We start from the raw sequence: 26,812 nt of genomic DNA on the forward strand, positions 1-26,812 counted from the left end.
TACGCATTGTGATGGGGCATTTTATTTCCATCCATTTAATTACATCTGACAAGCTGCAGATGTCGGTAATAATCGACGTGGAAATGGGAAATTGATCAGCGCAAATGTAATTTCTTGTTGCTTTCTGAATGGTTGAGACATACGCCATACATTGTTTTATCAAAAATAAAACAAACTAAAGGCATATGCATGAATACCATAATTCTGTAGCTTATGAAGAAATGTTTTACTATGAAAACAACTTTCCACAGTGGACAATTAATGCATCTCTCTCTATCTATCCATCTGTCTGTCTGATTGCACCTATATCTGCTCCGCCAGACGGACACATTGACGAGAATATCAGTTTTGTACATTATTTTGTTCTGTTAACTATATTATTTATGAGGATGAATTGCACAACATGCCAATATTGCAGAACATATTTCACTTTTCTTTCTGCAAATAAGTGTTCATTTGAATTTCTGTTGTAATTTTCGTTTGATTTTTTTTTGTTTGTTTCACTGCTGATCGATCAAACGGGTGTTGGTGTAGATGTTAATTGTCAGACTTGCTTTGTGAAGTCTTCATGTTATTTCTGAGAGGAAGTATTGTCATTTTCACTTTCACGTGTTTCTTCCATCTGCCGACGGTGTCGCCGTTTCTCATTTCACCCGTTTTTGTGCGTACGCCTGGGTCAGAGCTTGAAGGACCGCACATTTTCCCGTCAAGTTTGCTTTTTATAAATCTCAACTATTGCGTAGAGAGTGGCGTACGCCTTCTTTTGTGCGTACGCAACCTTTAGAAATGAGGCCCCAGAGCATGTCGTGCTCTGATGCTAAAGGAGGTTCTCCTCCATCATCCTGAGGGTCTTCCTGAGGAAATTGGTTTGCAAAACCAATTTCCTCAGGAAGGTTTGCAGGTCTACTTTATGCGGACAGATGCAGAAAAACATCTAAATGTGGCAGACAGAAGCTGTCAATCATTTTAAATAGTTACATCACGTGATGTTACAGAAAAGAATCCTGAATTATGAAACACAGATAAATGCAGGAAAAAGTCTCCAATGAGGAAAATAAACCAATGAACGAAAAATAGAATGTTGAGAGCTGTTTTCATCAGGGTGACGCCGTTTTTAGTCAAAAATGCAAAATGCGTTTTCTAAGTTTCTGCAGAACGGGAGAACTTTGTCAGAAATTACTGCTGCAGCAAACATAAGCAAAATCTGAGCCTAGATCCAGATTCCAGCTCAGACCAGGAAAACCAAGAATCAGTTTGTCTGCAGGTGGATGATCAGAAAGGGGCGGAGCAGGGAGCCTGTGGCTCCGCCCCACGTATCTGCTGCGTCACAAATACGATCTTTTTCTAACAGCCTTTTTTCATCTGATCCTGATTTGATTCAATTTACAGTTCAATTTGATTTATATAGCCCAAAATCCGAACAACAGTCGTCTGAATGGGCTTAGCTTTACAACAAACTGTAAGAAATCCTAAATGCAATGTTAAGCTTAATTTTCATTATAAATGTCCTCCAACATCAGAAAAATGCCACAGAACATGTTAGAAACACCAAAAACAGTGTTTTTATTGGAGTAGGTTTCTACGCTGTTATCAGATTTAGAGATGAAAACTCTATTTTCTTTGCTTTGTTTTTAGAGTTTCAACTTCCTTTAAATAACATTCCCAGAGTTCTAGTCTGTAAATTCTGTCTTTAATCATCAAAGGGAGCGTGAGTGATGAGCTGTCATCTGCAATCTAATGATTTAAATTAACGACTCTGATCTGGATTTTTCCAGAATTATTCCTGTTTGTCTGATTTACTTTGTATTTTAATTCTAAAAAAGCATTTTGAATGTTCTTATTAAACATAAATAAACCCAGACTGTAATGATGTAAACTTGCTGAGAGTGGAAGATAAAAACCCGCGCGGAAAATTATAAGTTGGTGGAGAAACTGGAAGAGCACATCAGCTGTTTCCGGTCCCTAGATCTTTCTACTAAACATTGAACCTGAGACCAGAATAAAGTCAGGTTATGCGCGCGCGCTTGTGTTGGATATAGACGCGCGTGTCTTTTCCTCCAGGAGTCAGATCTGATTATTGAACGATGATCAGTTTCACACTTTAAAGGAGCCGAAACGATGTTTTCCTTTAGGTAATAATCGTGCACGTGCTTATGTAACGCGCACGGGCCGTTGTTACACAAGCTGTTGGGAAAGCGCGCCCTCGTGCAGCGGAACTGGCACGGCTCCTCCCTTCAGGCTGCGCGCAGGTCGGTTCCGGTTCGGGTCCATGGTTTCAGCCTCGTTGCTTCGACCGATTTGGCGTCACTTTGTCAACAGAAGGATCATGGGAGACATGAACTTCAAAGCCCACATGCCGACGGCGGAAACGGCCCTACCGGGCCGGGACGGGAACCTCAAAGTGTCCGGTAAGACCGAACCCAGACTGAGCTCACACAGAACCCGCCAGCTCCCAGAAAAACGCGCCACCCGAGCTTTCTGTGTACTTTTGTTTGTCTGATGACGTAACGAAGTTTAGTAACGACGCTGCGCCTGCTACGTCTGCGCATGCGCACTTGTGTCACAGCTGTAAAGCGCTCAAATCAAATAAACAATAAATCTGACATGAATAAAAAATAACAGAATGATGTAAACCTGATTGAGTGGATCCAATGAAGGAAATCTAATAAAAAATAATCTATTTATTATTTATTTAAGGCAAAATATAGTAAGCTATTGTCAGAAAAGATATTTTTAAAGTCTTTACAAAAAAATAGTAAAAACAGAAAGAAAATGTAACAAAATTTTAGACATTTAAGGAGGAGGAAGTAATACAAACTCCTCTCGCCTCCTCCTGACCTCCTGACCTCCACCTTCTGTCCCTGGAGGCAGATTTAATGCTGGAGATGTTGCAGATGATGCTCGGGTTCTTCTGTTCTGCGTGGTTCTGGTGTCTCCACACCTGAGTCGGCTCTGCAGACGCCCGAACGTCAGCGGCTCTGCAGACGCTCAAACGTCAGCGGCTCTGCAGACGCTCAAACGTCAGCGGCTCTGCAGACGCTCAAACGTCAGCGGCTCTGCAGACGCCCGAATGTCAGCGGCTCTGCAGACGCCTGAACACAGCAGCTCTGCATACGCCCAAACACAAACGTCAGCGGCTATGCAGACGCCCGAACGTCAGCGGCTCTGCAGACGCCCGAACGTCAGCGGCTCTGCAGACGCTCAAACGTCAGCGGCTCTGCAGACGCCCGAACGTCAGCGGCTCTGCAGACGCTCAAACGTCAGCGGCTCTGCAGACGCTCAAACGTCAGCGGCTCTGCAGACGCTCAAACGTCAGCGGCTCTGCAGACGCTCAAACGTCAGCAGCTCTGCAGACGCCCAAACACAAACGTCAGCGGCTCTGCAGACGCTTGAACATCAGCGGCTCTGCAGACGCCCGAATGTCAGCGGCTCTGCAGACGCTCAAACGTCAGCGGCTCTGCAGACGCTCAAACGTCAGCGGCTCTGCAGACGCTCAAACGTCAGCGGCTCTGCAGACGCTCAAACGTCAGCAGCTCTGCAGACGCCCAAACACAAACGTCAGCGGCTCTGCAGACGCTTGAACATCAGCGGCTCTGCAGACGCCCGAATGTCAGCGGCTCTGCAGACGCTCAAACGTCAGCGGCTCTGCAGACGCTCAAACGTCAGCGGCTCTGCAGACGCCCAAACACAAACGTCAGCGGCTCTGCAGACGCTCAAACGTCAGCAGCTATGCAGACGCCCGAACGTCAGCGGCTCTGCAGACGCCCAAACACAAACGTCAGCGGCTCTGCAGACGCTCAAACGTCAGCGGCTCTGCAGACGCTCAAACGTCAGCGGCTCTGCAGACGCCCAAACACAAACGTCAGCAGCTATGCAGACGCCCGAACGTCAGCGGCTCTGCAGACGCCCAAACACAAACGTCAGCGGCTCTGCAGACGCTCAAACGTCAGCGGCTCTGCAGACGCTCAAACGTCAGCGGCTCTGCAGACGCTCAAACGTCAGCGGCTCTGCAGACGCTCAAACGTCAGCGGCTCTGCAGACGCTCAAACGTCAGCGGCTCTGCAGACGCCCAAACACAAACGTCAGCAGCTATGCAGACGCCCGAACGTCAGCGGCTCTGCAGACGCCCGAACGTCAGCGGCTCTGCAGACGCCCAAACACAAACGTCAGCAGCTATGCAGACGCCCGAATGTCAGCGGCTCTGCAGATGCTCAGATGTCAGCGTGTCTGCAGACGCCCGAACGTCAGCAGCTCTGCATACGCCCAAACACAAACGTCAGCAGCTATGCAGACGCCCGAATGTCAGCGGCTCTGCAGACGCTCAAACGTCAGCAGCTCTGCAGACGCCCAAACACAAACGTCAGCGGCTCTGCAGACGCTTGAACATCAGCGGCTCTGCAGACGCCCGAATGTCAGCGGCTCTGCAGACGCTCAAACGTCAGCGGCTCTGCAGACGCTCAAACGTCAGCGGCTCTGCAGACGCCCAAACACAAACGTCAGCGGCTCTGCAGACGCTCAAACGTCAGCAGCTATGCAGACGCCCGAACGTCAGCGGCTCTGCAGACGCCCAAACACAAACGTCAGCGGCTCTGCAGACGCTCAAACGTCAGCGGCTCTGCAGACGCTCAAACGTCAGCGGCTCTGCAGACGCCCAAACACAAACGTCAGCAGCTATGCAGACGCCCGAACGTCAGCGGCTCTGCAGACGCCCAAACACAAACGTCAGCGGCTCTGCAGACGCTCAAACGTCAGCGGCTCTGCAGACGCTCAAACGTCAGCGGCTCTGCAGACGCTCAAACGTCAGCGGCTCTGCAGACGCTCAAACGTCAGCGGCTCTGCAGACGCTCAAACGTCAGCGGCTCTGCAGACGCCCAAACACAAACGTCAGCAGCTATGCAGACGCCCGAACGTCAGCGGCTCTGCAGACGCCCGAACGTCAGCGGCTCTGCAGACGCCCAAACACAAACGTCAGCAGCTATGCAGACGCCCGAATGTCAGCGGCTCTGCAGATGCTCAGATGTCAGCGTGTCTGCAGACGCCCGAACGTCAGCAGCTCTGCATACGCCCAAACACAAACGTCAGCGGCTCTGCAGACGCCCGAATGTGGTTGAAACTCTGACGTCTCAGCAGCTGAAGCCTTTTTAGCTAACATGTTTTTGTAAACTCTGCCTCCCAACAAGCTGGCTCCTCATTGGCCAATCACTGCTTGCGGACTGTGAGTCATACATACGTTCCTGAAGAAGGAAACGGGTGCAGGTTCAAATCCGGGCTGGCTGACGTAAACCTCTACGTGTGAAAAGAATGAAGCTCATCAGGCATTTGCTGCAGTGTTGGTTGTGTTTGTTGTCAGAAAAGACTGTCACTGTTGCTCAGCTCCAACAGTCATTTGTGTGTGTGTGTGTGGGGGGGGTGCACACACCAACAGGCCCACAGCAGCACAGAGCAGGCAGCCGGGGCAGTTGGCACCAACCTGCCCCCTCTTGACTGTGGGTGAGGGTGCAGAGTCTTGGCACGGGATGAATAGATTTTCTCTGGCACGCCACGATTAGGAGGGGGGAAGCGATGGGGAGGGGGGGCAGGACAGACCTGGCAGGGCTTCTGCTCCTTTGTTCGTCTGTTCGGGTTTGCAGCGCCAGAGGAAATCAAGGGACCTCCAGGCTCGGTGGAGGTGGATGGGGAAAATCCCGGCTCTGAAGGACAGAAAGGGGTTCTGACGGACTCTAAGGCGCTCCGGCGACGCCTGTCGGACTAGCAAACAAAAAGATTCTGCTGGTTCTCTCATGGACCCTTTGGATCTGGATGGGGTTTGGGGACAAATGATTCCTCCCAAAGGTGGAGTTAGTCTCCAGATTCTCCAAACGTCTTTGGGAACTGGGCGAGGATGGACATCTGAGGCCGTGAAGTCCCCAGAGAAAAGAGGTTTGTTTGCATCTGCTCCACTTTGAAATGTGTTGGAGGTGGACAGAGGAGCTGAGGGTTCATTGGTTATCGATGGATGTTACTGATGTCATGGAGTGAACCGTCGTGGACAGCTGTAGGTGAGGTGGAAGCTCAGCTCAGCTTCATCACTTCAGTAAAAGAACATTTTGAGCCTCCTCCACCTTCAGCTCTGCCTTAAGCTCCGCCCCCTAGACGAGGCTTTCAGGCACACTCTGTGAATGAATTACTAGGTTGGTTTCTATGGAGTGATCTTTATGCCACCATGTTGCACCCAGAACTTTCTAAGCTGCAGATGAAAATAATAAATACTTGCTTTCAAATACTTTTTCTGCTTTCAATTCTTTTTTTTTTTGCTTTCAAAATATTTTATTTGAAAAACCTTTTCAAAAATGTTTTTTGCCTTCAAAAACTTTTTTTTTTCCGAAAAAAACCTTTTATTTATTTTTTTCTCTTTCAAAAAATAGTTTTGCGTTTGCAACACAAATGTTTTCATGTGTTGTGTCTCATCTTTGATTTTGCTCTCATCAGTTTCAGTTTAGCTGACAAAGCTGCCATCAAACAGCTGCTGATTGGTCCAGATTCTGACCAATCAGGTGTCTCGTATTGACGGTGTTTGGAGGCAGACATGTATCGGTTCTGTTCGAACGGGATTCTGCCGGGATATTTGAAAGCAAATGTTGAATATTTGAATATTTGTGAGCAGAAACATCTCTCCATAGAAAATGGGTTCAGACAGATGGCAGCTGCTGTCACCTCCGTCTCTCTGCAGGGTCTTATTTTTTATTTTTTTGTGGCCGTTTTATCAGGACGGATATAATGATCAACGCTGTTTGCTGACAGGAATCTGAACAGATGTTTGCTGTTCAGCAGCAGATGCATCCTGGGAATTCTTTCCAAAGGATTTTTATCCAGCAGCTTCTGTTCCAAGTTGATTCAAACGTTGCCTTCTTTCTGTCCGTCTGTGAGTCATTCATTTATCCTTTACAGGTAACTGATTGGTACTGAAGGATGAGCGGTCTCACTGCTGCAGGGCTCGACATAGCCATTTGTCCGCTGGCCCGGTCCTGTTTTTCGAGCAGTGCGGACCACAAGACTTTACTTTTCACTTGTCCGCTCGGGCCACTAAAATATCTAACGGTTTATATATTCTTCACCTTTTTCAATAAAGTAAATTTTGCGAAAACGTGTAGATTTACCTCGTCTTCATAATGTAGTTTTTCTGCTAGTCCTGTGTTCAGACTTCAAGGGTTTCTATGGGAAACCTTTGATCACTTCTCCTTCTCTCCCGCCTGCGCGCGCGCGGCTTTCACTGCCGAGCACCACGCGGCACGCGCTCACTCAATTTTTTTTTCCAAACTTTATTGAATGTAACAATTCAATACAAAACAATGTTAAACAGCAACAACGAAGGCACAAGCCAGTGGGTTATTATTACATTTGATTATAAATCCGACACTGAAGAGAGACTGAAGCATGTCAGAGATGTGGAAGACATGGCAGGAATAGATAGGAATATATTGGATGGAGTAGTGGGTATAATTAGTAGTATGGACAGCAAGATATTTAATGAATGCATTGAAGATGAAACTGTATCCACTAAGCTTTAAGCTGAATGTCAAAGAATCAAAGGCAACTCCAAATACCTGAATCTCAGACTCAAATGCAGTAGAATGTTAAACTACTTAATTTAGTTTTTCTTTACAACACTGTAAGCAGTAAGTATTTCTAGTTAGCTGAATGATCTCAGTTAGACCTGCACAATATGAGGAAAACTTGTGATATGCGATATCAGAGATTAAAATTGCGATAACGATATAATTTGCGGTATATAAACAAACAGCAAAATAACCAAATAACCATTCCCAGTTTAAAAATTATACTCCAAATGACCCACGTTGACATAGGTTACAAACATCTAACATAACAGGGCTCCATCTGATTGGTCAACAATGTGAAGGCGTCCATCCGATTGGTCAAATGCATTAAGGGATTTATTTGATTCGTTAAATGGTTCAAGCTGCCATTAGATTGTTTTAACACATTTAAGGTTTATGATTTATTGCGATATTTGCCGTTAGAAGCACCATGAAAACTTCTGAACTAGTGTTTCCTACTACACTGCAGTGCTCTCTTCAAAACATCTGAAACAGACTAGAGCAGATTTAAGTTTGATATGGTCTATTTTCAGTCATTGAAAAGTGTAGAAATAAGTGATGTCACCAGAATGCACCAAATTGCACCATATTAAAAGTTTCCGGGGGGGCATGCCCCCAGACCCCCCTAAAGTTGCAAGCACCTGCGGAGCAGCGGGTCCCGCTATGCGCGGTGTCGGGCCAGTAACTTTCAGGCAGGGCCAGTAAGTTTCAAAAACTACTGGCCCTGTGGGCCAGTGCCAATTTTTGGGCTATGTCAACCCCTGTGCTGGTTCCGGTTTTCTCAGCAGACTCCTGGTCCACTAGAACTCTCTGATTTTAGGAGCAGCTTTAGAAAACTTCAGCTTCATCGTGAGTCTTGTTCATGAAGCAAAACTCCACCAGATGCTTTTCTGTCTGTGGGTAATAAACTGCATCCACTGCAGCCTGGATTACATTTGGAGTAAAGTGGCTGTCATGGTTAGAATAAACTGCTTTTATCTGAATCATCTGAGCCGATTTCCATGATAAAAATCTTAGTTTCACTTGGTTTTCTTTCGGTCTTGCGTAACGCCTTCAAATGATGTTTTGAAATCTTTTAGCTATAAACTGAACGGACGTGAATTTAATGTCTTTAGCTGTAAATTAACTCCTTACTGCAAATATTAATGCAGAAAATGTTTTTTTAACAGTTTAAATGTCGCTGGGGGTCTAATCACGAGCTCTGACAAATATCCGAGAGGCCTCCATCCGTCACGTGCACAGACGGTGCACGTGTGAATGCAGAAGCCATGACTGAGCAGGTCCAGTAGGTCTGCCTGTGAAAGTGCATTAAGTCCAGTGAACCCCGGCGCTCAGACTCGCTGCTAATGGCTGAGAGAAAATCCATTAGGTCAAGCCTTTAGGGACTCTTTCACGTGCACGCTCGCTCTATCACATGCACAGACATAGTTGCACATACACACATTTACACAACAGTCAGACTGAATCACAAATGAACATCTGATGTTTTTGAACTGCAGGAGGAAACCAGAGACCCCCCCCCCCCCACACACACATCAACCAGGAGAACCAGATTATTTCCACCATAAGACGAGCCAGCTAACCACTACCCCCCCCCACTGTGGGTGGCAGTATATCCGGTTTCATTGCTATGCACCAATAAATAAAAGAAAGACTTGTGGTCTGGTAGTAAAAGACGTCCCATTTTAAACTTGCAGTTCTAAATATTTATGTTGTGAATCAGGAGCAGACCAAAAAATGCTGTTTGGAAAACCGCAGTTTTGCTCCACGCAACCTATCACCTTCAACTCAGAGTTGAATTTCTAATGAACTCCTGCCGCTCTGCAGAAACTATGTCCTAGAAAAAGACAAGTTTTTAGATTTGGGCTAAAAATGGCATCGTGATGAAAAGAGCACTGAATCTTGAGGATCGGAGAAGGACTGTAACGTGAAGATGAATCAGGAAAGGTTTCCAGGGTTTGGTCAGAAGGCAGCAGGACGGTTCCTGCAGGGGTTCTGTGGACCCTGAGGAGCCCTGGAGAGCGACAGACGCAGAACAATGAGGAGAACGCTGATGACACTGATGATGTCATCCAAACAAAGACAGCATGCAGAGCAGCTGATTGAAAAGCTCAGATGGAGAGGAGGAGGAGGGAGATGGAAAGAAGGATGATGGGGGGGGGGGGGCAGAAGGAAGACGATGAAACCGAGCAATCAGACAGACGATGCTGGGGGGGGGGGCTTTGTAGATTTAATTGCAGAACAGTTGACAGGCCTGTGTGTGTGCATGCATGTGTGTGTGTGTCTGCATGTGTGTGTGTCTGCATGTGTGTGTGTCTGCATGCGTGTGTGTCTACGTGCATGTGTGATGGTGTGTTTATGTGTCTACGTGCATGTGTGTGTGTCTGCATGTGTGTGTGTCTGCATGTGTGTGTGTCTGCATGCGTGTGTGTCTACGTGCATGTGTGATAGTGTGTTTATGTGTCTACGTGCATGTGTGTGTGTCTGCTTGCATGTGTGTGTGTGTGTGTGTGTCTGCATGCATGTGTGTGTGTCTGCGTGTGTGTGTGTCTGCATGCATGTGTGTGTGTGTCTGCGTGTGTGTGTGTCTGCATGCATGTGTGTGTGTCTGCATGTGTGTGTGTCTGCATGCGTGTGTGTCTACGTGCATGTGTGATAGTGTGTTTATGTGTCTACGTGCATGTGTGTGTGTCTGCATGCATGTGTGTGTGTGTGTGTGTGTCTGCATGCATGTGTGTGTGTCTTCGTGCATGTGTGTGTGTCTGCATGCATGTGTGTGTGTGTCTGCATGCATATGTGTGTGTGTGTGTCTGCATGCATATGTGTGTGTGTCTGCATGCATATGTGTGTGTGTCTGCGTGTGTGTGTGTCTGCATGCATGTGTGTGTGTGTCTGCGTGTGTGTGTGTCTGCATGCATGTGTGTGTGTGTCTGCGTGTGTGTGTGTCTGCATGCATGTGTGTGTGTCTGCATGTGTGTGTGTCTGCATGCATGTGTGTGTGTGTCTGCATGCATGTGTGTGTGTCTGCGTGTGTGTGTGTCTGCATGCATGTGTGTGTGTGTCTGCGTGTGTGTGTGTCTGCATGCATGTGTGTGTGTCTGCATGTGTGTGTGTCTGCATGCGTGTGTGTCTACGTGCATGTGTGATAGTGTGTTTATGTGTCTACGTGCATGTGTGTGTGTCTGCATGCATGTGTGTGTGTGTGTGTGTGTCTGCATGCATGTGTGTGTGTCTTCGTGCATATGTGTGTGTGTGTGTCTGCATGCATATGTGTGTGTGTCTGCATGCATATGTGTGTGTGTCTGCATATGTGTGTGTGTGTCTGCATGCATGTGTGTGTGTGCGTCCCTCATCCAGACATGGACTGTGGATCTTCCGTTATCACGTCACGTCTGCAGCCACAGTGGGAGGTGGAGGAGACACAGGAACGTTCCAAACGACGTGTTAGCTGCAGCTAAAACAAACACCTGATCAAACTGAGGCTCCGTCCTTCTTTACGTGTCTCCGTGGCTCAGCTCTCTCTTCACCACCGTCAGACCGACACGACTTTCTGACCGTCAGTCTCTACCTGAAATGTGGTAACAATGTAAAAACAAACAAGTAAAATAGTCACTCAGAAAGGGGGGGGGGGGTATCAATTCTTTTCCTCCTGCTATTTTTTAAGAAAAGAAACTCCATTTGACAGACTTCTTCTCAGCAAAGCGCTTTCCTGGACTGAGAGGTCTGAGGTACAGCCCTGCACAGGACTGTTTTCTCCATCCCGCCCCCGCCCGCCGAATTTCTGACCAATCCCGCCACTCCAACGTATGCGTTACACTCCCACCCGCACCCACAAAACTCTGAGAATTTATTCCCGCACAATAATAGAGACGCATTGATTTTGTGTCGTCTCCCGTCCGGCAGGAAAGAAACACGTCTTTGTGTTGATGTTATTACAGAGATTCATGTCCTCCTCCAGCCTCGTCTCTTCATGCATTCCTCTTTTGTGTAATGTCAGCTTCATTATTAAATCTAGTTTCACTATTCCTGCTGTTCACTGGAGGTCACACGTTCCCAGATGTTTTTAGGGAAAGTGGGGGCTCCTCCTCTCGGGGAGGTTCTGATAGTGATGTTTAGCTTCTCTGGTTCTGCCTTCGGTTTGGATTCAGCTGTAGCTTTGAGACGCTGAAAGAGAAGAAAACTCTTGGTCATGTTTGCTCTTTACACTTTTTTTCATTTCTCTCACTGACGCGGAGGGATGGGATTCTGCTTCCTGCTGTAAAATGTGACAGTCTGTAAAAATGCGCTATATATATATATTTATCTATATCTATATATTTATCTATATCTATATAATTATCTATAAATATATGGAGATTTTTGTATATTTCCAGATGTTCCATCTTTTAACAAACAGCTGTCATTTAGAGAAGATGTCTGTGTTCCTGAGCACACGCGTGGAACCACATGTGTTCTGTGTGTGTGTGTTCCTCGGTGTGTGTGTGCGTTTGTGTGTGTTTGTTTGTTTGTTGCTTCGTTTCTGATTCCCTGCCAGCTCCTCTGTTCATCAGTATTCTGTCTGGATTTATTCTCTTTCCCGCTGACATTTACATTTCAATTGTTTATCTGTGTGTGTGTGTGTGTGTGTGTGTGTCAGTAATGAACAGAGCTTTTTTGGTCTCTGAAGGCAGTCATTACTAACAAACACACAATGACAGAGCCTCATATGAGAGGAGGGGGGGAGGAGGGGGGGGCTGCCTCTTCAAGTTTCCCTTTAGGATCCTGAATGTTCTGAGGTTCTGATGTTTGAAGCTCCACGGATCTGTGCGTTTCATGACCCAAACCTTCCCTTAGTTCTGTCAGCGTTTGTTCTCTGGGCCTCAGTCTGAGTGGACGACGGTTTCAGAACCTCTGGATCCCAGACCGACCATCTTTGGACCCACATCTGTTCACTCATACATAGAATGGTTTCTCTTCCTGCAGCAGCAGCAGCCGTGTGAAAGTCTGTCTGCAGAAACGGCAGCGTTCAGCAGGAAGTGACGGCAGCCGAAGCCTTCCTCCTGCTCAATGCTGAGGAAGAGGAGGCTGCGTTTGTGCCCCTCTGGCTGCTGGTGTAATGAGACAAACGAGGACGGTGCACTGACTCACACACACACACACACACCCACACACACACACACCGCTCAGGTCTGGGTTTAAGGTGGAACAGCTGCTGTTTCTGGTTTCTGGGTCTGTCGGCATGCAGCTCCTCCATGGATGAACGTGCAGAGGATGGGGGGGGTCCAGATGTTTGCTTCATTTTAATTCTCCTCCACCCCCCCATTAATGTTCATCCACCTCCGTCCCCCACCACGGCACGCCGCCATCCGCACAGCCCCCAGCTGAAGTGTGTTCGCTCAGGCAGGTGGCTGGACGGCCTCCAGGGGTCCTCCTGCACCTCTGGGTCTGAGCGGATGGGAGAAGCAGCTGCTGTGAAGATAGAAAAATGTGTTTGGGTTTTTCTCCCTATTCTGCTCTGAACTGCTGTAGCAAATGAATTTCCCCAACGTGGGATCAAGAAAGACAATCTCTGTCTCTAAGCCTGCTCTGGAAGTGTGTCAGTATGTGTGTGTGGGTCAGTGTGTGTCGGTGTGTGTGTGTGGGTCAGTTTGTGTGTGTGTGTGTCAGTGTGTGTGTCGGTGTGTGTGTGTCAGTGAGTGTGTTCAAAGATTCTACAAACTTCCTTAAGTCCGTTTCCACACATGAACTTGGAGGACATCCCATAATAACCCAGAGGTCTACCTGAGGTGTGGAGCTCAGGCTGAAACGTTTGTCTTTTTTCCTTCTCAGAGAAACACGACGTGAGTGGGAATCGCACCGTTCCACCTTTTCCAGCAGAAACGGAGATGGTTCTGTTCGGTGAGTCCAGGCTTTGCTCCAAATTCTGAACGCTAGGATGATCCGCTGGAGAACCTTCAGCTCAGAACCGTCAGAACCTTTTGTTCATTTAGTCATAAAGTCCTTCAGGAGATGAAAGGTCCCTGCAGGTCTCTGAGAATGACAGAACCTCCTGTCAGAGTTCTGGTTCTCACTGCAGAACCGGCAGAACCTGCAGCTCATGTTGGACCCGGAGGTTCCGCCTCCTCCTGAGTTCTGGATGTTCTGCTGTCCTGCAGGAATGGGCTGTTTCTGGGGGGCAGAGAGGAAGTTCTGGAGGCAGAAAGGAGTTTACTCCACCCAGGTTGGATATTCTGGAGGATTCACCCCCAACCCCACCTACCAGGAGGTTTGCACAGGTACACAAAACACAAATACACACACACATACACAAATACACACATACACAAATACACACATACACAAATACACACACACACATACCCAAACACACACTTTAAAATTGTTGAAATTACATCAAATGCACACATTCACTTGTATATTTAGTTTTAAACATTTTGTTGCGGTCGGAGTTTAACTTTGCTGTTGGGCCGCGTTAAAAGTTCTGGAGTTCATTGAACGCATCGATCAAGCAGAGATCTGATTGGCTCTCAGTTCTGTCGCTCAGGTGGTTGTTAGGGAGTTTGGACCAATGGGGTTCAGCTATGGGCCGAATAAGGGAAATGGGAGGGCTGGAGCGGGAGGGGGGAATATAAAGTTGGGAGAAGCGCTCTCGTGTCGGCGGGAGAGATTGAGGAGTTGCTGAATTAATTGTTCGGCGTTTGCTGCGGTCTGCAGTAACCAGAATAAAGAACCTTAGAAGAGGTTAAGTCTCCGTGTGGGAAAGGGACACTACATTATTGTATGGCTCTTTGGAAATGACATTTAAAAATATGTGGCGTTTATGGCTCTCTTGGCAATAAAGGTTCCCGACCCCTGATTTAGAGGATTTGGGATCATTTGATTATTTTTAGGACAGTAGAAAATGAAAAGCTGCTGCCATCTTTCTTTTGTAGATTTATCTGTAGATTGTGACGCCTTCGTCCTTTGACAGCTGCAGATGTTTCTTCTTCTCTGGTTCTGATCCACTTTGTTCTGGGGGACCGGGCCGAGTGAGATCTAAAGCGGGCCGCCGCTTCGCCTCTCTCTTCCAATATCTGCCATGAGAATCCATAAGGGCTGATATTAAAAAAGTAATAAGACAGGGAGACACGGGGGGCAGGAGGAGGGGGACGCGAGGAAGATGAGGTTTCACGTAACGGGTCGGGCTCATTAGCAGCACCAGCTGCTGTCCCACTCTGCAGGCTGGACTGGAAATCAGCTTTGGCCCTCGCTCGCTCTGCAAGGACCAGCCCAGAGTTTCCCTCCAAATCTGCTCCTTTAAGACCGAATCAGAACCAGTCTGTTCTGCAGAACTATGCATGATGAAGGGGGAACCGCCTTCTATGTCCTGATGGTCCAGTCCACACAGAACCGGTTTCACTCATGCCAGAATCCTCTACATGCTTAAAACTACAGTTGAATTTCCATCTGAAGCTAAAGGCGCTCCTTTCATCAATTGGAGAAGATCCTGATTGGCTCAGATGGATTCCAGATCTTCAGAGGTTTTTCCACCTCGTGGCGCCGCTGTCAGCTGATCCGACGTCTGCTTCCTCCTCGCTCTGCAGGCCGGACCGGACACACCGAGGTGGTCAGGGTCGTCTTCTACCCTGAGAAGGTCAGCTTCACCGATCTCCTCAAAGTCTTCTGGGAAAGCCACAACCCGACTCAAGGTACTCCATCACCCCCCCACCCCCACCCCCCCACACACACCCCCACACCCTGCTGGTGACCAGCTCAAAGACCTGAAGCGTGTTTGAACCCGGAGTGAGGCGGGGGAGCGCTGCCGTTCCAGGTCAGCAGCAAAAATGAAGGAAGATCCAGGAAGACCTGAACTTCCGGGTTAACTCCACTCAGAAAAGGAAGCTTCAGTCCATGAAAATGTCCCACTCTCTCAGAAAGTCTGATAGTCTGAGCGATGAAGACGAGCAGCACGTCTTACTCTCTTGAGTGTGTGCAGGCATGCGTCAGGGGAACGACGTCGGAACGACGTACCGCTCTGCCATCTACACCTACTCACCGCAGCAGCTCCAGGATGCCTTGGCCTCCAGAGACGAATACCAGAAGGTACAGCGCCGCACTCTGCTGTGATGAAGGGTTCTGGAACGGGTCAGATCCGGATCTGATACGTTTAATTTTATCTTCATTTTCATCATATTAATTCATGTTATAAACTGACCAAATACTTAAAGTACTTTTACTTTAGTTCCACTTTCTGCTCTTCTGTCAAAGTCTGTAAACGTTTGTCACCAAAATGTTCAGGAAAAGAAACATCCGACGTCTCCGACGGCCTTTATTTTCCGTTTCGCCTGAACACGCTGAGGATTTTTTACGACACAGTGACATTCTGCAGCAGAAAAAACACAACTATAGTGTAAACGAACAGTCAGCCAATCAGGAGGCCAGTTCAGGATCACACAGGTGGGGGGGGGATCCAGCACCCTGAAAAAGGAAAGTTTGTCATCTTTTATTACTTTCTTTTTCAAATAACTTTATTTATACATTTGTTGACGGACTGAATGGTGACATCATCACCAGCTGACGTGTTTCAGTCTAAATGCAACAAACATCTGGATTCAGAGATGAAGCTTTCCATTTGACTTTGTTGTTCGTTCGGTTTTGATTGTGTTGGAATGCAGCTCACATTTACTTCAGTTAAGATTCTAAAAAAAAAGCCCAAACCATCGCCCTTCCCCTGCCATGCTGACAGAACCTTTACCGTCCTCAAATGCAGTCTGGATCCAGGACAGGCGTGTCGGAATCGAACCCTTGTTTTCCCCTCTTTCTGGGTGAAACTTTGATGTAGCACAAACCTTCTGTGGAACGTGTCGGTATTAACACGTGTGTGAGAGGTCCGCCGACACAAACGATGCTCACACGCCACCTCCCTCAGACGCTCTCCTGCTGAGGTCTTTCCATCCATCCAAAGGGCCTGTTGCCATGGAAACTGCCATGGAAGAGGCTACTCTATTCTACTCCATTCTTTTCTGGTCTTCATTAAAGTCTCTTTCTGTGCCGCTCCTCACCCGTCTGCCCTTCCTCTCTGACTTAAATCAAAGCTCCTCCATAGATGTTCAGGTTTTCTGTGTTTGAGGCCTGCCGGTGTTTTCGGCTCTTTTGTGTTCAGAAACAAACCGGGCCAACAGGTGAAAGTTCTAAAACGAGTGCCGGGGCAGCTGCAGACGCTGGGAGGGCAAAGAAAGGGTTCATTAACTGAGAGATGAGGGCTTGTTTGGAACTGAAGGGGGGGGCAGAAGAGGCTTCTTTTGAATAGCATGTCAGAGTCTGATGTTTTAATGGCTCTGTGATGTCATCGGGCATCGATGGCATCGAGCATTTCCTCCACCAGAGCCGCTTTGGCAGCTGGACGCGGTCATCCGCGGTCATTCGCCTTTCCATGTAATGTTACTTTCTGTCAGTTTTTTCCACAACCCCCCCATCTGTGTGTGCACGTGCATGTGTGTGCGCACGAGCACTTGGCCTGCAGCAACGCCACCCGCGCCAAACCATCTGGGCCGTAAATCTGTCCCCCTCAGAAAAAAGGCTTCAGTTGCAGAAGCTGGCTCCCGCACAGAATCCAACATGACACGATGTTCGGCCGCCGTCCTGCCCGTCCAAAGCCCGTCTTCACTCCACTTCCTGTCTGAGCCTCCCTCTAAAGGAAGGTGTTTTCGTCCACGCAGGAACTCGCCACGTTTTCTCTGCAACATGGATGAAGTGCTGCTCCCAGAAATCTGTCTGGATCCAAAAGTTTGGGATTTTCCTCAGAGGAACTCTGCAAATAGGACGCCAACTTCACAGGAAGCTTTTAACCTAACAGATGGACTCGTCTTCAGGAAATACATCCCGACCCTGGAGAACCAACAACATCTGGGCTTCTCAAGTGAACACAATTTGTTCATTTTGGGACACAGCAATTAACAGCAGACAAAAAGGGGAAAGTAAATATTTTAAAAACACATTAGAAGAAAGACAAATGGGATAAATGTCAGGGATCACCACGTTCTTTCTCTGCCAGAATCCATGAAATGCCCATTTATTTCACAATAAGAGAAGAAAGGAAAACATCAGCCGCTGAATTGGTTTGTTGGTTCTCCAGGGTTAAAAAGAGGAGTTTGCTTCATTTGTTCTGTGGCAGATTTATTTTTGCTAGTTAGGAGAAAATTGGCTAAATTGAGGATAAATCCTTCTCATGAACATGGAACCTGAAAACCCGCGTGTCTCTTATTTTGACCTGAAATATTCTTCTGCAGAGCGACGGGAGGAAAGGCGGGTTTAATTTGCTGTTATGGCATCGTCGGTGTCGAGTTTGCCGCCTGCCTGATTGTTGGCGCCGGCACTGATTGGGGAAATCAGCACGGCGGAAAACGACCTTGCAGGCGGCTGCTGAAATAAAGGAGCCTGGCCTTTTTGTGTGCTGCCTCCCACCTCCCACCTATCATTAGGGTGTGCGCTGCCTCTGAAACGGCACATAGCTGTGCCTCCACGTTTCCTTAATGTAATAACGTTCAGTCAGGCTGTGCAAGCAGCATTTTCTGCCATCTCCTTTCTTAAGGCTCCTCTATTCTTCTCCCGCTCCTTTCTTCTTCTCCTCTCTTTGTCTGAAAACTCCTCCTTTTGTGCCTCCACTGCTGCAGCTTCACCTTTTTCCTGCATTTCTTTCATTCCTTCTGTCTGGCTGCTTATCAGTGTTGTTCACATTTTCCAGCTCTGCCACTGCAGTCAAGGTATTTGCATTCCAAATGAGCAATCTTCTCCTCTTCCATGCAAATTAATGGATGTGAATTATGCATTTATAACGGGCTGCTGCCACGGCATGAACACAAACGCTGGGAAACCGTCAAAGCTGGACTGAGCTCTCATGTTTGTCTCTGATTTTCAAACATAAAGTTCTGCAAATAAATGAAAAAACTAAAATAAAGAAACTGCAAACATTTTTATTTGAAAAATAATGCATCAATCAGTAGTGAATGCTGTTGGCGTACTTCATCCTTTAGCCGCTAGAGGGCGCTGAAAGCCAACAGACTGCTGTTTCCTGTGTTTTCATGCTGACTGAACAGCAGCCTTAGAGGAAGCTGAAGGCGCCGTAAATGACATTTCATGACCAAATTCCTGGAAAGTTTTTAAATTTAAGTTAAAAAAAAACAACTTTCAAATCATTTGAACTGATTTTAGATCAAAGATTCAAACTTTAATTAAACAGAAAAATGTGATGCAGCCGCAGGATTCTGGATAGTTGGACGGGAACACGGTTACCATGGTTACCACGCTGCAGCATCTCCTCTTGCCTTTAAACACTGTGAATTCATCTGGATATTGGGGGGGGGCTTGGAGTATCTGGACTTGAATTTGGTTCCCAGCAGCAGCAGTTCTGGTTCTGGTTCTAATCAATCGGTTAGAACAGAATCTCCACATTTAAGACTTTATTCTGCCATCATGGATATTGATGGTTTCTCACTGTCTGCTTAGTCTGAAGGTTTCTTAAAGGTCGGCCTGTTTTGTGCTTTTGAAGCAGCGGCTGAACTTCACAGGAGAATCCGGGTTGACCTTTAGGGTGACCCTCAGATTATTAGTCTGTAGAATTTGAGATTAACCTTTAAAGTTTGAATCCTTGTGTTTTATTTAATAAAAATGTTTCAAAAACACTACTTATTTAATCCAGATTGTGTGGAGAAGAGAATCAGTTTTTACTGATTCCATGACGGCGCCTCTTTCTCTTCCCCTTTCCAGGTTCTGACAGCGGAGGGTTTTGGTCCGATCACCACAGAAATCGCTGAAGCGAAGCCGTTCTACTACGCCGAGGACTACCACCAGCAGTACCTGAACAAAAACCCCGATGGCTACTGCGGCCTGGGGGGCACGGGGGTCTCGTGCCCCATAGGAATGGGGAAGAAGACCCAGAAAACCTAAGATGGTTCTCGACATCGCTTTAATCATCATTGATGCTTCAAGGCTTGATTTTGATTTTTGTTTTTTAAGAAATGCGCCTATTAAAATAAAAAGTGACACTTTTTGCTGAAAATTGGTTGAAAAAAAATCACCTCTGATCTTCAGGTCTTGCAAACATGGCGGATGACTCGCAGGCAAAGCAGCACTTTATTTTGAAAAGTACGCATGGAGCAACATTTCATTCTTTAAGAAAAGTTGAATGAAATGCAGAAATCCCAGATCAGATCTGTTGGCTTTTTAAAAGCAACATGTGTTTTTTCAGTGAGATTGCATTGAATGTATTTTTGGAAAAGATGCAGCTTTTGCAGAAATAAACAGTTTTTCTGTAATCTAAGTTCGTCATACATGAAAAAAAAACAGGTTGTGGTCTTTATGTGAAATTTTCTCAGATGTATCACGAATGAACCGCCTTAAAACCACAGAATGAGTGAACAACGTAAAGACCACAGAAACCGCGCTTGATTGAACCTCTTCACTTTGACATTCAGACCACTGAGCAGATCGCCTAGCGTCAGCACCACGGCGCTGACCACGGTGCTGACCACGGTGCTGACCACGGCGCTGACCACGGCACTGACCACAGCGCTGACCACGGTGCTGACCACAGCGCTGACCACGGCGCTGACCACGGCGCTGACCACAGCGCTGACCACGACGCTGACCACGGCGCTGACCACGGCGCTGACCACGGCGCTGACCATGGTTAATGCGTGATAATTCCTACGTGTTTCTTGCGCTCGTCATTCGCCAATGTGTACAGATGTCCATCCTGTGTTTCAGCCGACGGGTCTTTACGTGAATTCGGTTTTGAGCTGTCCAGAATTTTTATTTCACGCAGTTTATGTGCAGTTATTACGTAAATCTTACACAATTGTGCGTGATTTTTGCAAGACAAATTTGTGTCTTTCCACGACTGTTCCAAGTATTTCAAATGGACTTCTTACACATGAAGCGACTATTACATGGCGAACATATCACCTTCAAATTACATTTTGACTAACAAATGACTAATGCCTTGCTCATACAACAGCGCAATAATCACACACAGTTCACGCACGACTCACGTATTGTGCGACGGTATTGTAAATAAGCCTCTCTCTCTCTCTCTCTCTCTCTCTGCAGATTAGGCTTTTTTCTGGGATTAAATGTCTGCATTTACTGCTATCTGGTTTTTCTTTTCTCCAGATGTTTGTCTGCTCCAGTTTCTGTCAATTTATTAACATTTTGTTCATGTTTCTCAGCCTGTAGGATGTATGGGAATGCTGTTTGATGGGTGGCCACTAGATGAGAGCAGAACATCAGATCTGTCCGTCACAGGGACAGACTTGAGTTTATTTTTAGGATCTTTGGGATGAACCTCACGGGTTTGAACCTGTGGCCTCTGGACTCGAGGGAGTGCAGAACAGCTTCTCTCAGGTTTTTCTGTCTAGTCTGGAGCAGTTTAACTGCAGCAGCGGGGGCTCAGATGTTTACATCGCCGTGGTAACGCCGCCTAACAACCTGGATGGAGATGCTTCATGACCTTCCACTGGGGGGGCATAGAGGTTTTGGTTTCATTAAAGTCATCGGCTCCACGGGAAGACCTGACCTTCTGACCTTCAGTCTGTGACTGAACAGGAAATGACATCGTGAAATAAATATTCTAAATGATCTGAATCCAGAAGGGGAGGAGCATGCAGATCAGAGCACATCTGCACACAGATGTGAGGACAGGATGGACCCAAAGCACAGTCAGACACAAGCTTCATCAGAACTTCAAGCTCGTTCTTGTTTTAGAAAAGACAAAGAAGTCATGAGCTTGGCTTTGTGAGCGGATCTGACGGCTGAGCTTCCTGATTTCCTCCAGTCTTTCAGGGGAACAGAAGCACAGCGGACCCCCACTCAGATCCTGGCGTTATGTGACTGTGGAGGTCACTTTAGGGACACAGGAGTTGTTTGTCGTGGTTTCGATCACCTTGTTTGGGTTAGATTTCAGCAGATGCTTTTTCAGGACGTGAGGGAAGTAGGTGGTGATGTAAGCATCTTTGAATCCGGCGTGACAGAAGCAGTAGACCAGCGGGTCCAGCAGGCAGTCCGTGTAGGACAGAACCATCAGGCTGTCGTACACCTGAACCACCACGTCCTCGGCGGCCTGGTCCATCTTCAGCCTCTCGTACAGAAGCACCCCCCTGGCCATGGTGCACGGCAGGAAGCAGAGGGAGAAGACCACCACCACAGACAGGACCACGAACACCGCCCTCCTCAGCTTGGTCCTCTCCCCCACCGACTTCCGCTGCAGCCGACGGATGATGCAGGAGGTGCAGTAGACCAGGATGATGAAAGGGATGATGATCTGGATGAAGAAGATGATCTGCAAGACAAGAGGAGTGATGGGAGTTTAACGGGCGTGGCGCCATCTGAGGAAACGGCGATGGGAGGCAGACCGGCGGTTCTGTGTCTGATATGACGGACAAACGTCTTTTCAGAGTTTGGTCTTTTTCCACATGAGCAGTTCACGCTTCCCTTCCTAAACACGTGAAGTATTGTTCAGTTCTAGACACAATGACATGTGATGTGGCCCCCACCCTCATATAAACTAAACCAATACTAAAGTCATAAATTATGTTATATGTCGTTTCTTTCAGCTTGAGCCAGGGATTCATGGTTCAATTTTCACAATAGTCCAGTAAAAAATGTGCAAGCAACAAGGCAGCGTGACTTTTGGGAGCTCAGCGCCGTTTAAAGTCTACAAACATTAAAACCAACATTTTTTCCCCAGAAGCTTCCTGATCGGAAATCCCATCAATCCATTGAAACTTTTAATGTCCAGTCCATTAAAGCATCTGTAGGGCCTCTCTGACAGCAGCCCAGTTTTCCTCCGCCGTCATCGATCTGCTTCCACCTTTGTATGACACACAGGCAGCCGTTGCCATGGCAACCCGCCGTTGAGCTTTACAGTCGCTCAAGTTTCAGGAAAAACGGCGATTCACTTCCAATGGTAGCGTCAGGAGAAGGATTTGAGTTCAGATTAGGAGGAACAGTGATCATTTTTTCAGACTCACAAACCGAGTTATGGTTCGTTAAGATTTAGCCTCCAGTTTGTGAATCTGTGACTCAAACATGAAGCTGCAGGTCGATTTCACCTGGTGGTCTGTGAACTCAGCGGTTTAAACAATCTCACATTTTATGTTTGTTTTAATGATTTAAAGAAGCGGGAAAAAATAAGTTTTATTTAAAGCACGAAAAACAACCAAACATCTGAAAATCCACTGAGATGGATGTTCAGATTGTGGGTATCAAATGAAAGCGTTTAGCCAATCAGTGCTAGCTTCACTGAAGAGTGGGCATGGCTGTTAGCCTGGGGGCGGGGCTTACTGCACAGACTCTTCCTGAAAGGGGCGGGTTCTCACTTTGTGAGGTCACAATGTGAGGACCCGCTCGTTTTTGTGGATTGGGAGGGGCTGGAGCTCAGAGCAGGTTTTTAGAGGAATACTCAGAAATGCATGAATGGATGAAAATACCACTTTTGGGTTGTTTTTGTGACAAATTAATATTATAATACACTTAAAAGCTCAAAAAGTTGATTTTTAAAAACATTTTATGATTACTTTTATATGTAGCATTTATGTAAACATACATGGAAGTTATTTGTTTGTAGTAAATTTTGACACAAAGGTAATAAAAATGCAACAAATGTTAGAAAAGTTGGCTAATTTTGAGAAAATTTCTGCTAATTTCTGTTTTCATTTGGCGTCCTGTTAGCCTCCATCGATCAGAGATTAAACCTAAAACTCTCTAAAACTTCTCAGAGCTTCTGGCCTCAGGAGTGAAGGATTTTCTCTTGGAAGTTTAGATAAAAGAGTGAAGTTCAGCCTGACATTTTCTGAAAGAATCCCGCATTTCTATCATGATCTTCTCCACTAGAGGACCTCCAGTTCTGTCATTTTATTTACTGTGTTTGCTCCTTCAGGTAAACATTCAAGTGAGGAGATCAAAAACTTTGATTAAACTTAGAGTCTGTGATGAAAATGTATTTATCTGCATCCTAAATAAAGTGATGTTGTGTTTGTGTTCCTGCTGGAATGAAAAGCTTCCAGAAGAACTTGATGGTTTGAAAGAAGGCAGTAGCGGTTTCAGGCAGGGGCAGTACGGGCGGCTGGCCGGTACAGCTATGCAGGGGGGGGGGCTGGCTCAGCATTTTCTATAATCTGTCATACACTATATTAGCTAAAGAATTGGCTCATCCATCCAGATGATCAGAATCAGGTGTCCTCATCACCTGGCCTGACCACAGGTGTATAAAATCATCAGTCAGACATTCAGACTGTTTCTACAAACATTTGTTAAAGAATGTTCCGCTCTCAGTGAATTCCAGCGTGGAACCGTCACAGGACGCCACGGACAACACATCCAGAGGTGAAATGTCCTAAATCTTCCACAGTCAGCTCTATCAGAACAATGGAAGAGTTTGGGAACAACAGCAGCTCAGCCTCCAAGTGGTCGACCACTAAACTGATGGAGAGGGGTCAGAGGATCCTGAAGGTCAAAGAGGTCACCGCCTTTCTGCAGTTAGTTGTTACAGAGCTCCAGACGTCATGTGACCTTCAGATTAGTCCAGGTCCAGCACGTAGAGAGCTTCATGGAATGGGTTTCTATGGCCGAGCAGCTGCATCCAAACACACATCACCAAGTGAATGCAAAGCATCAATGCAGCGGTGGAAAGCACGCCGCCACTGGACGCCAAAGCAGTGAGACGCCTTCTCTGGAGAGATGAAACATGATTTTCCATCTGGCATTCAGGATACCAAAACATTTTGGACAATTCCATGCTCTAAACCTTAAGGGATCCGTTTGGAGCGGCCCCTTCCTCGTCCAGCAGGACTGTTCACCAGTGACCAAAGGTCAAAGGTCCATGAAGACATGGTGGACAGAGTGTGGTGTGGATGAACTGGACCGAGTCCTGACCTAGTCTATATCACAGTTTTTGGAACGTCTTGAATCCTGCAAATTGGCGCCCTCTGCATTCTCTCCTGTCTATGGTGACAAACCCTGTTTAAGCAGTCACAACGAGAAATGTGCCAATCATAGGATTTAAAAGCTGATTTTCAAACAAAAACAATAGTTCAAGAACTTCTGCAATAGCAAATTGGAAACATGCATAACCTAACCGTATGTTTGCCTTGCTCATATATATCTGATAAGTGTTGTACTGCAGAGAGTTAAATGTGTTAAATGTCTTTTACATCCAGTTCTGAGTTGTAATCACTTTAAACATGGCCGTTGACATGGACACACAATGTTCACTTGTGACTGTGGGTGTGTTAGTGTGTGTGTGTGTGGGGGGGGGGGGTCTCGCCCTGGGAAGTTACCTACCTCTCTGCAGATGTCGGTGGGCGTGTGTTCCCACTCGTTCGGCGCTCGGCCCAGGCTGTTGCAGCAGTCAAAGGTGGCGACCATGGTGGGGGTGGTGAGCACCAGCAGCAGGACCCAGACCCCCAAACACATGGTGGGATTCTTTTTGAAAACTTTGGTACAGTTTCTCTTCCCCAGATGGACCACGCTGAAGTAGCGATCCAGGGACAGGATGATGAGGAAGACGATGCTGGCTCCGCGGTTCAGGAACAGCATGAAGAGCATGGTCTTACAAACCACCTGGTTGTCGCTCTGCCGCCGGCTGTTCTGGTAGTCGTGAATCTTGATGGGCAGACAGATCACCAGCAGGAAATCGGCAACCACAATGTTGAAGAGGAAGATGCCCTTGTTCCTCCAGAATTTGAATCTACAAGGGGAAAAAAAATACAAAACATGTTTCAGCAGCAGACGGGATCTATCTGTGAATATGATCTCCTAGAACAGTGATATAATAGATAGGGTATGTCAGCGCAGAGAGAGGGGTGATAGAATCTGAACATTCAGTCCTCCTTCAAACTCTCCTTTGGCTTGTTTGGTAACAGAGATCAGTGACATGAGAGCAAACTCCAACCCGTTCGATTTTCGCTTCACATCTGAGAAACGCTGCGACTGTCGCAGGCGAGCAAACGTCTGTTTAAACGTCTAAAACAGGACATCATTTCTGTCTATGCGTAAAACCGATGAAGTGTGACGTCACAGAGTCTCATGTAAAGTTTAAAAAAACCCACAAAGGAAACTCCTTTCTTCAGCAGGTGCACCAGGTGTAGAGCGGACCTCCACACTGTTTTCACAGAGACATCTGCAGCAGCCGTTCACTCAATCACCTGAAGATGAGGCCTGGCTGCTCACCTGCTGCTCCGCAGAACATCTCCAGACATTCTGGAGGAACCTCAAAGGCCAAAGCGCAGCTGATCTGTTGTTCTAAAGACACAACACTGCAGCCTGCTCTAACCTTGAAAGCTCTGCGTGTGTGGAAGGCCGTACCTGAAGAGGAAGATGTAGAGGACGGACAGGTTGAGAGGCAGACCCAGCGTGAACTGCGCTATCATCAGCCAGGAGAGGGCCTGGTATGTGACCACGTTTGACACATTGCAGTGGTCGGTTTGGTTAGGAGTGACCGTCGTGAACGGGGTCATCTCTGAAGAACCAGCAGCAGAGGAGGGTTTGATTCTCCCGGAGCAGAAAAAAGCCTTAAATCCTTTGCTTGTTTGTCTCACAAGCTGTGAATCTTCTCCTTTCTGGCTGTGAATCTTCTCCTTTCAGGCTGTGAATCTTCTCCTTTCAGGCTGTGAATCTTCTCCTTTCAGGCTGTGAATCTTCTCCTTTCAGGCTGTGAATCTTCCCTCCTCGGTCCCACAGTGGAGTCGTCTCTGCTCGTGTCAGAGGGCAGCGTTGAAAGTCCTTGCAGGAGAGCAGCTCTGTGTGAAGAAGAGGATCAGTCTGAGCTCTGCCTTCGTGCTACTCAGAGAAACATTTCTAAGCAGGAGGTATGTGCTTTTTAAGCTCCTCCCACTCCAACACTGCCTCTTTCTTATCTCTTTTCCTGGACGTTTGTGAAAAGAAAGAGAAAGCTTGTTATTGCTGATCAGACGTGGAGTCGTTTCACGTTTACAGGCCAACAGCAGCTTTCCAGGAAAAGTCTGGTGAAATTCCTCAGGTGGTTGTTTGTGTGCTCCAGGTTCTGTCATCATCCTTGTTCTGTCACGCCGGTAGCCGCCCGGGGCAGAAGATGGGGGAACAGGGCAGACTGAGGAGGGCAGTGGTGCTTCTGTGAGACTCCGCAGTAATGATGATGTCATCCATGTGTATGTTTTTCCAGAACCAAAGAGTCATGAAGGAAAGCCCTCAGAAGAACTTGTTTTTGTTATTTCAAAATCCTATTA

At 47.0% G+C, this 26,812-nt stretch overlaps 2 protein-coding genes across 4 annotated transcripts; one reads left to right on the forward strand and one right to left on the reverse strand.

The window, feature by feature from the left end:
* The first annotated feature begins 1,952 nt into the window (after positions 1–1,952).
* msraa (methionine sulfoxide reductase Aa) lies at positions 1,953–19,867 on the forward strand. 3 transcript variants are annotated; one of them, XM_023953073.2, is made up of 7 exons: positions 1,953–2,249; positions 2,320–2,408; positions 13,404–13,472; positions 13,730–13,849; positions 15,158–15,262; positions 15,550–15,656; positions 19,320–19,867. In XM_023953073.2, exons 2-7 carry the CDS (start codon positions 2,327–2,329, stop codon positions 19,497–19,499), a joined length of 663 nt encoding a protein of 220 aa, XP_023808841.1. In that variant the 5' UTR covers positions 1,953–2,249; positions 2,320–2,326; the 3' UTR covers positions 19,500–19,867. The 3 variants fall into 3 exon arrangements, with proteins under 3 accessions (XP_023808841.1, XP_023808839.1, XP_023808840.1); XM_023953071.2 differs by having other exon boundaries at positions 2,171–2,408; XM_023953072.2 differs by lacking the exons at positions 1,953–2,249; positions 2,320–2,408 and adding an exon at positions 5,616–5,919.
* On the reverse strand, positions 18,507–26,390 carry LOC101166271 (12-(S)-hydroxy-5,8,10,14-eicosatetraenoic acid receptor-like). The gene is made up of 3 exons (XM_004083357.5): positions 25,914–26,390; positions 24,891–25,296; positions 18,507–21,888 (listed from the first exon to the last, which is right to left on the reverse strand). Exons 1-3 carry the CDS (start codon positions 26,063–26,065, stop codon positions 21,433–21,435), a joined length of 1,014 nt encoding a protein of 337 aa, XP_004083405.1. The 5' UTR covers positions 26,066–26,390; the 3' UTR covers positions 18,507–21,432.
* Positions 26,391–26,812: the final 422 nt, after the last annotated feature.

Source organism: Oryzias latipes, chromosome 24 (genome assembly GCF_053564925.1).
Source record: "Oryzias latipes strain Hd-rR chromosome 24, Olatipes_Hd-rR_3.1".
Lineage (NCBI taxonomy): Eukaryota > Metazoa > Chordata > Actinopteri > Beloniformes > Adrianichthyidae > Oryzias > Oryzias latipes.